The sequence below is a fragment of the Pseudopodoces humilis genome, chromosome 2 (genome assembly GCF_049639895.1).
Source record: "Pseudopodoces humilis isolate 2021_Gansu_Grassland_sample_001 chromosome 2, ASM4963989v1, whole genome shotgun sequence".
NCBI classification, from domain to species: domain Eukaryota; kingdom Metazoa; phylum Chordata; class Aves; order Passeriformes; family Paridae; genus Pseudopodoces; species Pseudopodoces humilis.
This window is the reverse complement of record NC_142201.1, coordinates 89,080,200-89,094,369: the sequence shown is the minus strand read 5'-3', so window position 1 is coordinate 89,094,369 and position 14,170 is coordinate 89,080,200. Positions and strand designations below refer to the sequence as shown.

At 41.6% G+C, this 14,170-nt stretch overlaps 1 protein-coding gene across 4 annotated transcripts in view; it reads left to right on the top strand.

The window, feature by feature from the left end:
• ATP6V1A (ATPase H+ transporting V1 subunit A) overlaps window positions 1–14,170 on the top strand; it is a 31,312-nt gene that overhangs the window by 4,511 nt on the left and 12,631 nt on the right. For 3 of the 4 annotated variants that reach the window (XM_005523870.3, XM_014253380.2, XM_088051147.1), the window contains 5 exons: window positions 8,738–8,832; window positions 10,485–10,613; window positions 12,120–12,334; window positions 13,046–13,183; window positions 13,690–13,841. In XM_005523870.3, coding sequence (XP_005523927.1) covers window positions 8,751–8,832; window positions 10,485–10,613; window positions 12,120–12,334; window positions 13,046–13,183; window positions 13,690–13,841 — 716 coding nt within the window. In that variant the 5' untranslated portion in view covers window positions 8,738–8,750. Of the gene's footprint in view, window positions 1–5,216; window positions 5,359–8,737; window positions 8,833–10,484; window positions 10,614–12,119; window positions 12,335–13,045; window positions 13,184–13,689; window positions 13,842–14,170 lie in introns of those variants that run through there. The other variant, XM_014253381.2, reaches the window with a different exon arrangement.

Below are 14,170 nucleotides of genomic sequence, written 5' to 3'. Positions count from 1 at the left end.
TTCAGGTGATCGAACATAAAATTTCCAAATGTAGCTTAACTTGCTTTAAAACATAAAGATGCAGTTTTCCATTACAGAAAAAGTCAACCTCAGCTTAATTTTGTTTTACTGGAATCCAGTGCCAGTAGGTATGCTGTGATTCCAACCAGGTGTTTCATTATATCAAAGGTACTATAAAAGAGGACTTCTATCTGCTAGGGATGTTGAATCTTTCTCAAAGACTTTCATCCAGACTCCTGGCTCAGCTCTTCAAACTAGCTGTCAAGTACCTTACATAATAAACTGAAGATTCCATAATATCCTAACTTTAAAGGTGGTTTGAAACTTAAGTATAATGATGAAATGCTTATTCCAAACTCATGCTCAGTATTTTAGCCATTACACCTGGGGACAAGGAGTTAGGCAGTAGTGAGATGACTTTAAGAGGAGATGATGTGTTTTAATGAGCCCAAACAACTCATGTGATTCTGCGTGTAAAACTGAGCCTGACTTAAAAATCTAGCAGCAGTTGTTTTGTCAAATTGCACACCTTTTGTCTGTTGAGGTAAGATCTTCAGCTCTTCAGAAGTGACTCTGCTGAACTGGAGTAAAGTTTGCTGTTATAGTTGCTTACAAATATGTATTCAGTTCAATTTAATGTTTGTCATCTTAATGGTTAGAGCAACAAAAAATATTTTAAGTAACAATGCCAAATACACCTGTAAATTGAGTGACTTGTACTTAATAAAGGCTAGGGTGGATTTTAGTCTGCCAGTAATGTTAGTGAAGTTAATGAAAACTGTTCATCTAGAGGAAATGACTGAGCACTGCACTGAGCAGATGGCTGCAGAACTTTTCAACCCTAGCAGCTAGATGACAGGATCAGCATAAGAAAAGAAGGTCACTGCAGAACACAGAAATGAATTTTGTATTAGTGTTCTGTATTATGGTTTGGATTTCAGTTGCATTAGATCTTTCTTTTGTGGGAAAGTCTATCAAGCCAAAGAAAGGGCAGAATGTGTAGCAGGCTGAAAGGAATGTAAAATTTTTCACAGTAATAAAATTGTGAAGCAGTGTAGCAAGTAAGATCTAAGGAGAGGCTTATCAATTTCCTCCTCTGGAGAAGCCTCAGCTGAGAGGAAAGAATTGGTATAGAAAACCTTATTATGGAAAACTGTAGCATATGAGTCAGTTGATGAACATTTTTTCACATGGACAATGTGGTTTTCTCCTAGTAACAGGAGTATTTTAATGGATTTAGCTAGGATCTTTATCAATTCTAGATACAGCGTTTTCGCTGTATTTGATGTTTGAAGGCTGCTTATCTGCTGAGCTGATCAGATCTTGAGTAGGTCAAAGCAGTTAAGCAATGAACACCTTGCCAGCCTTTCTATCTAGTTTTATTTTTGCTGCTGACTTCTCGGTCCTGTTCAAACAGCTTTGTTCTAGTATTGTTCTGGGCTAACAAGGAATTTCCCAAGCTGCTGAATAAAAGCTTGGGTGCTTGAGTAACAACTTGTGATGGTGGTACATCTTGCATGAACAGGCTTCACACCCTTGCTTTAGGGATATATACTTTTCATATAGATGTTTGAAGTATCAAACTTGTATGTATTGGCATGCCCACAGTTAAGTCCCTATTTGTTTTTAGGAAGAGGACAGTAGGAGCTTGTGGTAGACTTGATGAATTCAGTGTCGCATGGTCTCACTTTGTAGCCATTGTGTGCTGCAGTGACAGTGGGAGCATAATTCTCTTTCCTTGGGTACACATGGATTTACACGTACATGTGCTGAGCAAAGCAAGCCTCATGTGAGATGACAGGGCTTAGAGGAATCCAAGGAACAAGTTATGTGAAAGATAGATGGTCTTGTAGGGTTGCTGATGGGTCCACAGTATGTAGCTAAGCATCACTTAACTAGGTTCCAGATTTTTCCAGAGCAGGGGTGGCTTCAAAGTGCCATGTGACAACTGAAATTGTATGAATAACTAGATGGAAAAATGTCCGTAGTTTTGAGTTGAAGAAATAATCTTTCTAGCTCAGAGCTTATGGCAGGAAGGTTGGTGCTGTTCGCTTCACAATGTCTGTGTCATGAGAAGACTGAGCATTGTGGTTGTGTTGAGCACAGGACGTGACTCCTGTCTGGTTTCATTAGAGTGCTGATGGCACAGTTGGAAGGTGTTTGATATAGCAGAGGGTTGTGCTGCCATACAGAGGGACCTGGGCAGACTGGAAAAATTGGCTGACAGGAATCCCAGGAAATTTGGCAAAAGGAAGTGCTGAGTCCTGCACCTGAGGCACAATAACCACATACTGCTGCAGGCTGAGGACTGAGTGAGTGCTGAGAAGAGCTGGGGGGGTCCCCCAGCTGAACGTCAGCTGGCAGTGTGCCCTTGTGGAAGGGCAGCCAGCACTATCCTGGGCCATGTTTGGAAGAATCCTGCCAACAGGTTGTCCTAGTTTAGGGCAAATTAGGAAGGAAAACTCCAAATGGGGATTTCCCCAGGGAAACGCCCCTTCCCACCACCTGGTCCGGGAAAAAAAAAAAAAATTCCTTGGAGAGAAGTGGAAAAAGCTGTTTATTTAACAGAAATTGAGTAATATTAAATAATAAAACCTCTTGCTGTTCGATGGGATGGCAAATCTAGGAAGAAAAAGTCCTTTTCATGTGGTGTAGCTCGGCTCGCTCAGGTCCTTATCAGTCTCTCCGGCGCTGGAAAGTGCCGAGGCCCAGGCCCCGGTGGGCCACAGGCGTGAGCTCTCGGGGTTTGGCTGGGTGTTCAGTCCAGAGCAGGCTTGCACAGATCCAAGAAAATTGGGAAGAAAAACAAAGGTCCAGGGAACTCCTCTGCCTCAGCTAGCTAGAGCTAACTAAAAGCCAGAGAGAAGCTCTGTCCCGCTGTCTGTCCGTGCTGCAGACACCACAGTCCAGGAGCGAGATGTGGGGGAGTGATGTTTTTCTTTAACACAAACTGCGCGCTTCTTCTTCCCCCTCTCTTGCTCTCAAAGCCAGTCTTAAAGGTGCAGAACTTAATATATAACATAAACCAGACGATTGGGGATACCAGTATCATAAAGTCCCCCCAGGACACAGGTTCAGGGAAGTGGTTTTTCACCTTGGTTAAACTTGATGGAAACCACATCTAGAGTGCTATGTCTGGTTCTGGGTTCTCTAGTAGAAGAAAGATGTGACTTAATGGTGTGCATCCAGAAAAGGGCCACAAACATTTTTGAGCATTTGGAGGTAGGAAAAGCAGATGTGAGAGCTGGGATTATGTAGCCTCAGGAAGAGAAGGCTCTGAGAATCTTACTGTAAAGTATATAAACACCTGACGGGAGGGAGCAAAGAGGATGGAGCCAGACTCTTCTCAGTGATACCTGCTGAAGTAACGTGACACAATGGGCACAAACTGAAATACTGGGAATTCCCATTAAACATAGGAAAACATTTTTAAGTGCAAGGGTGTCTGACCACTGGAACAGGTTGCCCAGAGAGTTGTGGTGTCTTCATCCTCCTTTGATCCTTTAATCAAAACACATCTGTATGTGGCCCTGAGCAGCCTACATCAGCTTGTGTAGAGCAGGGTGTTGGAAGTAGATGATTGCCAGAGGTGCCTTCCAACCTCAGCAATTCAGTTATTTAGTGACTAAGAAATCTGGAGTAATTTTCCCTGCTGTGTTATAATAAAATTATATTATTGTGTGGTTATAATAAAAAATTATTATTGTGTGGTAGGAAGGAGCAGGTTTCCTGAGAATACTATTGGGCTTCCTTTCCCAGTGACCTGTGTTAGAGTTCTGGGCGTGTTGTTTTCTGTGGGACTATATCCCAAATTCTAGATAGGAAAATCCTGCCTAACTTCTGCATTTGTCTAGTAATTCAGGCACTGGATTTTTTTTTTTTAATACTTCCTCTTAAAGATATCATCTGTTAGAAGGGGAAGTATGAACTGTCCTTGTTACAGGAAATCTGTGGCAGTGATTATCCTGTTATTTATGAGGCCCTTGCAACAGATCTTCATGCTGCTGGACGCTGGGATTTACTCTTTGCCAGAGTCTGCTCAGGTGAACATAGTAAATGTTGGCAGTCTTGAATCTGAAGCATCACTCCAATGTGACACTAAGCTGATTGTCCAGTGTGGGTGGTGATCTTTACTATCCTGTAATGTCCAGGTTTTTACTAAGAGGGGGAGGTATGATTTTCTTCGGAAATTTTCCTTTGGCTACATTTTATTGTTCGTGCCTATTAAGCATTCCTGGATATCATTCATATGTAAGGACTTATATTCTGACTCCATTTTTCTACCCTTGTAAATCAAAGCACATTAGTCTGTTTCAGGTGTACTAAAATCTATGACTTGCAAGTTCAAAGTTATTCCAGCAGAATGGATCCTAGCACTGGTGATTTACTGACGTAATGCTGCTGCTTCCAAATTACTGATACTGTGCTGTTCACTACAGTTTTGGTTAGTGTCTAAGCTTTTGTGCCAATTTGAAGTGTTGGTAATCCTAGAACTTGTGAAGATAGACTTGAGAAGTTGTGAGGACTGCAGGGAACTCTTCAGCTTCATGCAGGTTCTTAGGGAGGGATCACACGGCTGCTTGTGTTCTGTTCAGCATACAGGGCAGTGCCTGTCGATCTCTGAAAACAGATTGCAGCTGCTGTCACTCAGTGTGGCACAGCTCTCTGCTTTGTTGAGGTGCTGGATGTTGTGCAATTGCATTAATGCTTCTGCAGGCCAGGGGAAGGGCTTTGGAGTATAAGGAAGCCCCACAAGACTCCTGGAGGCAATCAATACTGTTCAGCATTCTCAAGCAATTAGTATTGCAGTGTGTTCAGCGCCTCCCTGTGCAGTCTGTTGTTAAACAGTTGTTCTATTAAGCTCTTCCAGAGCACAGCACACACTGACATGGTTGTGTTACACTGGAGGGATGGCAGTGAATGGATTCCAGCAGAAAACATGCACCCCATTCAAGGATTTTTGAGTAGTTGTATGCACCACTCGAGACTTTGGGATTCCCAGCTTTGTAGGAGGCCCTTAATGCAAACACCAAAGCCTTTTAATTTCTTCTGCTCGGTCCTGTGCCATAGGGAGGGCACAGATGGGAGTTAGCTGGGCTCGAGGTGGCTGGAATTGCTATTGCGGCATTCCTCGGTGCTGGTGGGAGAGAGGGAGAGACTGATGACTCATCAAGTCAGGTGGTTGTGCCTCTGCTGTGTGTCAGAAATTTCTTTCCCCTCTGCAGCAGGCTTTCTCATCCCTCTGTGTAGGGGCACTAGAAGGACGATTATTTCGCAAGCGGTGATGCTTCACTGCTGAATTCTAGCTTTCTAAGTAGGCCTGTGGGTTTTTGTTACTCCCTGCTTCTGCAAAATAAGGTAAGGATCTGTGGTTATATTATAAAATTGTTGTAGATTTTCTTCCTTGCTGCAAGAAGGCTTCTTCTAAAAATCGTGCCAGAGTCTGAATTTTGAAAAGACGTTTGTGTTAAGGCAGTTCACCATGTAAATTCTGCATCTGATCAAGTGTTAGATGCAAAACCTAGGAACAGTGAAGGAAAACGGGTTTCTCCAACATTGAGAGCAGGGCAGTTACATTTTTTGGGCTACTGTGTAACCAGATTACTGTGCTAGGGGCAAACCAAGATAGAAAGCTCAGGTTATGGGCTATTATTTATTTAGGACTTTAAAATCAGTGTAATAAATCACCTTTTAGTCAAAGAAGGTTCTGCTGCAAGTAATACTTTGATTTCTGGCATTGTTAATCAGAGTATGACTGCTAGAGCTTAAGAGCATGTTTGAAATCAATTGGTGAACTGTTTTAGATAAGGAACATATAAATTGTAAAGGATACAAGATGCATCTTTACTTATAATGGAGTTAAAATTAAGCTAATATCCTATGTAGGTGTGCTAGTGGACTTTTGTAGGAGGGAAATTCATATAGTGCCTAATATCCTGTGTTGGCAAGAGGCCTTTCAAAGGCCTCAGGGGTTCTGTAGATTTCTAAAATGGTCAGCTGTTGTGGCTTCTGGGGTACATACATGCTTCAGGGTATTTCATTTTCTTTGATTACTGGTAATGGAAACATCCAACAGGGTAGGAAGGTAAGGCAGCATTTTGGCCCTCAAGGACTTTTCCATATAAATTGAAAATCTGTAGTGCCACTACACAAGCACAAGAAAAGGATGCAGAGATAAATAGCAGCTTTTTAAAATTTTTTTTCCCTTAATTTGTTATTCAGTGTTATGAGATGTGTAGCCCCTTAAGAAAGAGGTCAGCCTGGTTGGATGGGCATTGGCTTTGCATAGATTGCATTTTAGAGGCATAGCAGAGGTGAGAAAGAATTCACATCTTTTACACTTGAAATAGTTAATAGATACGTGTTTAAAAGCTGTTAGTGCAGATGCTAGAGATGATGGTAAAGACAGAGTTTATTAGTGTGCTGCTAGGTGGTCGAGTGGGGAATCCCTTATGCTTTTACTTGGCTTGGCCTGTGACTTGGAAAGGTGGCTGTAGGAACAGAGAGGGAGCAGAGCAGCCACAGGAACAAGAGAGGCAGGTGCTGGCTGTCAGGATGTTGCCATTTAACTGCAGAATGGCTGTTCTGAGGTTCTTGCCTCCCTAAAAGATAAACTGTCACTTCAGGCAGGTTTTGATTATGAAGAAAAGTTAATTTAAATTGGAACTGGCCCAGTGTTCCTGCTTTTCCTTGCCTTTGTAATTTGACTCTTTCATATGGGATGTTGTCTAATTGCCAGGCTGTGTCACTAATTCAGTTATGAGAATGTGGTTTTAACTCTCTACTGTGCTTTTAGAGATGATGTTGGTAGTAGGACACTGGACGTTGTTCTGTATGGTATATTGAAGTAAATGTTTAATTTTGATTTGTAAGAACAGCTGCTTCTTCTGGCATGAACAGCAATTATGGTTGCTTGAGTTTTGCAATGTTTTAGTTGCTAAAAGCAAAAAAGGTGAGATAGTTGTGTTAGTCAGATCAGAACCAGCCCATACCAGCTGCTCAGGAACGGCAGATTGCTTTGCGAGGACCTCCCCTCTGCCATTTGTCAGAGGAGACATTTGAGAAAAAAACAATGAAATTAAAATTGCTTCCTGGGTCTGAACACCAGGCAGTGTGAAAGATAACCTATGGCTATGGAGGGTAGAGGGATCTCATGGATATCTGGCTCAGCCTTTGGGCTCAAGACCCATTAGCAGGTCTGCTCCAAGCTGGTGCTGACTAAGCCATGATCAACTGTTGTGGTGGCTGCTGTGGAATAAATCAGTGGCTGCCATGATAGACAGTACACACAGTCTACCGAGACATGGAGCCTGGAAGAAGCTATTCCTTCAGGATGAGCAGGGGTTTGGCATCGTGGGAGATCTTAGGGAGCAGCGCCACCAATTTAAAACTTAGAGATCAGTAAAGAGGCTGAGGGGCCGAGGACCTGTATTGTTGTATTAAAAAGCTGGAAAACAGTTCTAGGAGTTCAAGAATAGCAGAAGTCAGCTACTGCTCCCAAAGAACAGGCAAAAACGTATCCTTTAATTGTGCTGGAAAGGGTGGAAATGGAGTTGTTATCTTGCTTACTGTACATGGGGAAGGTTTTTAAGCCTGAGTATACCTTTATATTTGCTGCCTTGTAGAAGATGCTGGGTTAGATTAGGCTTCTCTCAAAGACTTGAGTGTGAGTGTCAACTGATGCCTCCCAGTTCATGTCACCAAAGCAGGGGCCTTGCTGTTGATTAACACCAAAGCGTTCTGTGCTGGGGCAGCTGCGGTGCACCTTTCTCCAGTGCTGTGTCCTAAGTGTGTCTGTACAGGAGAAATGGGAAGAGTGTGGCCTTACAGTGCTCTAACACCCATCAGTTTCCAAGGTAACACACAGCATGATGAGGGCTCACAAAGCAAAACCGTTAAATCCTCTGCTCCGCACCGGAAGCAGGACAGCCCAAATATCGGCCGCAGGACAAACATGGATGGAGGAAGTCTGTTGATAAAACAGCTTTTCCAGTGCCAGTTGTTTAGATTTGCTAAACAGTTACTGGCAAGAGATGATAGCCTGTTGTTTAACTGGTGCAAATTGGGGGTTTTGGCCATTATTCAGCACAATTCTTCTGTAATGCTCCGTGGGTTTCACTGAGAGCAAAAACTGCGTAATATGTAGCTATGAGACACGTAGAGAGGACTCACGTGTTCATGTGCTGGTCCTTCTGAAAATCTGTGTTTCTTCCTCTAAATGCTGTGATTCAGCGCCTTAAGATAGCAAAATTGAATTTGCACAATTAATATTTGTAGTATTGCCTTTTAGAGACTGGTGGCAGTAAAGCAGACCCAGAACATTCTCTCACTCACTCAGAATCATGGAAAACTCCATATTTTGAAGGAGGGTAATGGCAATACAGAAGAGATTTTAATTTAGATATCCTATTACCAAGCTTAAAAACAATGCAGTGTTAGGGAATTGTTGCACTGCATTTTTTTTTTCATTCAGTAGCATTCTGTGGCACTTGTTATAAAGTGATGTTTTACCTGATGTTCTACCCCTGTGTTTCTGCATCTCAGATCTTTTGTTTGTTTAAATCATTTAATTTTTCACTTTTTGCAGCTTTAAAATCATAGTGGTTAAGGTGATTCAGGCTATGAGTTCAGAATTCTTTTTAACTAGAAATAAGAAGAGAGCAAAGGAAAGAGGAGGAACTTACTATATGTGTATGTTCTTCAAGACTGACTCCTATTTTTTTTTTATTTTGTTCAGTTGAACAGGCAAAATGGACTTCTCCAAACTCCCCAAAATCCGTGATGAGGACAGAGAGGCTTTTGTTGGCTATGTTTATGGAGTCTCAGGACCTGGTAGGTATTATTTTGTAAAGAAAGTAATAAATTTTGTTTTATCTAGGATCTTGTTAATCTTCACTTGAAAGCAGAGAAGTACAAAAGAGCTCTGGGTGGTGCTTTTCATCTTTTTTTTTTCTGGGTGGGGGACTTCAAGAAGGATTACTGATTTATAGTCTGATAAACTATTAAAAAAGCTGCGAACAAGATGTTACTATTAATTAACCTTTCTTGAAAATGTAAAGAGCAGAAGCAGTCAGTTGAGTAAAAACAACAATAGTAATAACAAAAGGTAAGCTTTCTGTATGAGATAAAGCCCCTTGGTTGGAAATCTGCAGGGCCCAGTGTGCTAGGCTTCTCTAAAAGGGTATGAAGTATATAGTCAGTTCTCACTGAAAGTTTGCCACTATGCTTTCTGAGATACTCAGTCCCTGTCAGTGTCAAGCTGCTCTGTTTGCTGCACTATGGGCTGGGGGAGCTCAGTAAGGAGACAAAAGAGTCAGGGAAGGTGATACAATGTGGTGATAGTGCAGCTGGGAGAAGGAGGACTCTTCCTTCATCTTTATCAACTGAAATAGTTTAGGCTCTGATAGCAGCAGCTTTTGAATACATGCAGACTATACTGGCTTTTCTACTCCCTCCTGCCTTCTCTTCAAGAGCTGAAGGAAAGGATGGGAATGTGAGAACAGAAGATCAGAAAGTATTTTTGTTAATGCAACATATTTGATGAATAAAAAATTCCCTACCTAAATAGGTACAAGTTTAACTGCAAATTCTGTAACTGCTGAAGTGGTACTTAGAAACAATTTTAAACTGACACAGCTTTCTTTCTCAAGAAGTGGAAAATGTATTTTTATGTAAATATGTGAATCCTGTGTGCATTACTGTGATCATGATATACAAGGCATAATAAATTTTGTTCTAAAGCAACCAGGACTTCATATATGACCTGCTGAAATCTTAAAGTGGTGGGAAGTTTCAGGCCCAAAACATGCTGCACAACAGTCTTCATCTGTTGAAAGTTAATTTAAGTGCCCTAAGATACACATTGCTTTTCTACAAAATAAAGCAAAAAATAGTGTTTTCTTTAAAGCTTTCTAGGCATCACTTTAAATGCAAGGGTATTTAGCAGGTGCCTTGGCTTGTTTATGTCAGCATCCAGATGCTACCAAGGTAAACAGAAGTTTAAGTGACTTGAAAATGCTGACCCCCAACCACTGGTTTATGTAACTACCAGACATTGGGTGAGTTTCACCATTTTCTTGTGGGTTTTAATTTAGTCAGATGAAAATGTAGCCCAGCTCACTGCAAGGGAGAAGGGCCTATAAAGTTTGTTTGTCAAAGTTGGCAGCATCTCACAGCCTCAACGTTTGCAATCTGTCAGGATAGATAAGAGAAATTATGGCCTGAATTGTCCTGTGAAGTACTACATTCTCATAGTGTCCTGTTATTCTGGGTAAAGGACAGAATGAAAACTGTATGAAAACGTACTCTTTCTGACTTTTAAACTAGAAATACCAGGAGTTGTGGCATCCTTTTGTGAATTCAAGAGTTTGTGTCCGATATGGGTGAATACCAGGTTTATGCTGTGCAGTTCTATACTGGCTTGTAATGGGTGAATTTCCTGAGCTTGAAGAAAAACAACTCACCTATGTGCCTGTCTTTTGCAGTGGTCACAGCCTGCAACATGGCAGGTGCTGCCATGTATGAGCTGGTACGAGTGGGACACAGTGAACTGGTGGGGGAGATTATCCGGCTGGAAGGTGACCTGGCAACTGTCCAGGTGTATGAAGAAACGTGTATCCTTTTCACTGCTCCCTCTTGTGCTGCCAGACCACACAGTCCACAGTACTGGTGATTAGGGTAAAGAGGATGGAAATAAGCCCTCAATACTTTGGGGTCTGGCAGGACATCTGTTCTGCATGTGTTTCGTAAATTTGGATGGTTTTAAGGTGAATCTTACCTTGTGTGGCTGTGTAGCAAGGAGACTTCTTTTAACTGGAGATCAAAGTGTACCTTAGAATTCAAGTGCATTTTAATGCCTCTTTGTTAAGGCCCATTGACAAGTGTCAACCATAAATGGCAAAACTAAGCAATATTTCCTGCATCTTTTTTTTTTTTTTCTTTTAATAACAGTGCTTGTATAATGTTTAAATAAGAAATGTAAAGTGGGCAGGATGCCTTTTTCTGGACAGAGTATTTGCCAAGCATAATAGATTACACTTTTTCTTCTGCAGGGGGCTTACAGCATTTTGGTCCAGCTATAATGCAGCATATATTCTAAAATCTAGGCAACTTAAAATGTATTTTTTATTACATGTATATATGTGAGAAAATACCAGAAAAGAAGTCATAAAACTTGAAGCCAGGCCTCGCAAGGGGAGCTGTATCATTAGAGCCTGGAAAAAAGGCTGTACTGGCTCCGAAACCTTGGTTCTGGGGAGCTTGCTGGTGAACTGCTGACTAGGTGCTGTCTCTTTGTAATAATTTATCATTTTAGTTGGCATCATTGTTACAGTATCAAGTAGCTTTCCATCAGTATGTGGAACAAGTTTGAGTATAGTTTACTTTTAATTTCCTGTTGAGCAGAAACTCAGTCATAGGCCTCTCTGAAGTCATTTTGTATTTGATCCCTTGAGTTTTGTATAGGTTTTAGAGGTTTCTTTTGTATTCTAGCAGGGCCTTCTGCCAAGGTGCTGGCCCTTTGCAGAGAAAAGTCTACTGTGCATCTCTGAAGCTTAGGTAGTGGATAGACCTGACAACTTGATACAAGATGGGAGGGCAGTAGTGCTGGTCTTAGACAAACTCCTTTTAAAATTAGGCTGCTATTGGAAAAAAGCTGTGCAAGGCTCAAGATCAAAGCAGTTGTGCTCTCTAAACAAATTCTGAAGTGAAAAATTCCATATTTCATAATATTATCTGACTTAAACAGCCTAATATGTTTTCTAGATTTGAAGATGTAAGAAATGTGTGATGTTTTGTCATCCCACTGCCTGGCACTCCAGTGAACTCATCCATATTAGTTGACATTAGTTGCCAACAACAGTTGACTTGAACAAATGATCGTAAAGCGGAGCATTTGTCACTATTTTGCCTCTCTAGAGGATGGTGAACATTGGTGTTTCAGCAAATTCAGAATTTAGTATAAAGCCTATATGTTCATTAAATGATGTGATGTGTAACATAGGATTAGGATTACCTTAAAGTCAGAAAAGGGGTTTGAGAGTATGATGTTGTGAACCTGATGACTTCTGCCTGGTTTCTTTCTCTTGTTCTGGATGAACTTTTCCTCAGCAAATCTTTAGCTGGTGTCTCTGTAGGAGATCCTGTGCTCCGTACTGGGAAGCCCCTGTCAGTGGAACTGGGGCCTGGCATTATGGGAGCTATTTTTGATGGTATCCAGAGACCTCTCTCGGACATCAGCACTCTGACCAAAAGTATCTATATCCCCAGAGGTGTCAACGTCTCAGCTTTGAGCCGAGATATCAAATGGGACTTCACACCTTCCAAAAATCTGCGGGTAGGTTCTGACAATCCTGTGTTCCCCTCTTGCTCCTCCACCCCCAGAGCTTAGGCCTGGAGCAGCGTGCTGACTGCTGGGACCTGTGGCTGATGCTGCATTTACTGAAGTTCGCAAAAAGGAGTGTTAAGAGGTGGTAGTGATGTATGAGACTGGATGGGGATCACCAAAACTTACTTGATACAACTTATGGTGTGTTGTTGCTGCATATGAGAAATTTACAGCCTTTTAATGTATTTACCAAACCATAGAGAAACTCGTGCAATTTCAGTAAGCACTAGCAGGAGCAGGTGTTGCCTGAGCAAAAACAATGACTGCAGCACACATTTTGCAAATGGTGAAGGTAGCCTTAGAGCTGGAAAATGTCATGGTTTTAGCCCTTTGCAGCATCTTTTTGCCAGCCCTGCAGGTTAGCATATGCTGCCCTTTCTCTTCTTAGCACGTTAGGTTGAGAGGTAGAAAAGAAACAAAGAAAATTACTTTTCTCTGTCAGTAATTGCTCCTGTCTGAGCCTTGAAAGGCACTTGAGCACAGGTAGTGTTGCTAGCAATGCTGTTGGAGTAATGAGTTATGTAAATGAGCTACTGTGCTGTAACAAGGAATTTTTAAAAGGGGTAATCACAGTGCTAGACTTAATAGCTGTAGTATTTTTTGCAGTTTGTCAAGGTTCTTTTTTAAAAGTTATGACTAATAGACCTGTTCTGATTTTAGGTTGGCAGCCACATCACTGGTGGAGATATTTATGGTGTGGTAAATGAAAACTCCCTGATCAAACACAAAATCATGCTGCCCCCACGGAATAGGGGTACAGTTACATACATTGCTCCTCCAGGAAACTATGACACTTCAGTAAGTCTCCCAAACAGCAGTTGGGTATATTCCATGTCTCTTTTATAAGGTAGATGTACTCTTCCTGTTCTGCATGAGGACAGCTAAAGTGTTTCATGAAACAAAGTGTCTGAGATAATGATTACTTCAGCTACCCTGCCTGCAGGGGTTGCATTATTATTTAGTGCAGGTACTCTCTATGTATATGGCTTCCCAATGGCACTTCACTATGCCATGTTTGATGACCTCTGTGGGGATCTACAGTATCTTATGAATATGTAAAGTTCAGTTGCTCTTCAAAAGCATATTTTTAATGTATGCTGTATCTTGCACTGTTTTCTCCCAGTGGCCTTGTAAATATGGGAAAGAGCCTTCCCTTGGGAGGTGATGATTGCATGTTGAGATTCTAAGAATTCTGTCGTGTTACCAAAGGCCTGTGCAGAGTAGTTAAAATGAGAATTTGTGTGCTGGTCTTTGCTTTGTGTGCAGGTGTTTGCTTACTTTGTATGTGTGGTGCTCTCTGTTAGGATGTTGTTCTAGAGCTGGAGTTTGAAGGTGTGAAGGAGAAGTTCACTATGGTGCAGGTGTGGCCTGTACGTCAAGTCCGCCCTGTCACCGAGAAGTTACCAGCCAATCATCCTTTATTAACTGGCCAACGAGTTCTGGATGCCCTCTTCCCGTAAGTACTTCCTTTTATTTTCTACTGTGCAAGAAACCTCTCTCTTAGGGGGAGCAGAGGTAGGAGGCCTTGGAGCCTTAGGTTTTTTTAAGGGTAAGCTTTCACCATGTGTCACAGCATAATCTTAAAAGACATTTAGCCAAACTTCTCATATTTATTTGGCAGGTCAACCCACTGGTGGAAAAAGGAAGTTTAACAAAACTGTTCTGGTGCATGAATTTAGAAAAAAAATGGACATGCATAAACTTAACATAGCCATGTCACATCTGCAGAAAGGCTAGAACTTTCAAGCTTGCTTATCTTAATTTGATTGCATGAGTAGGCTATCT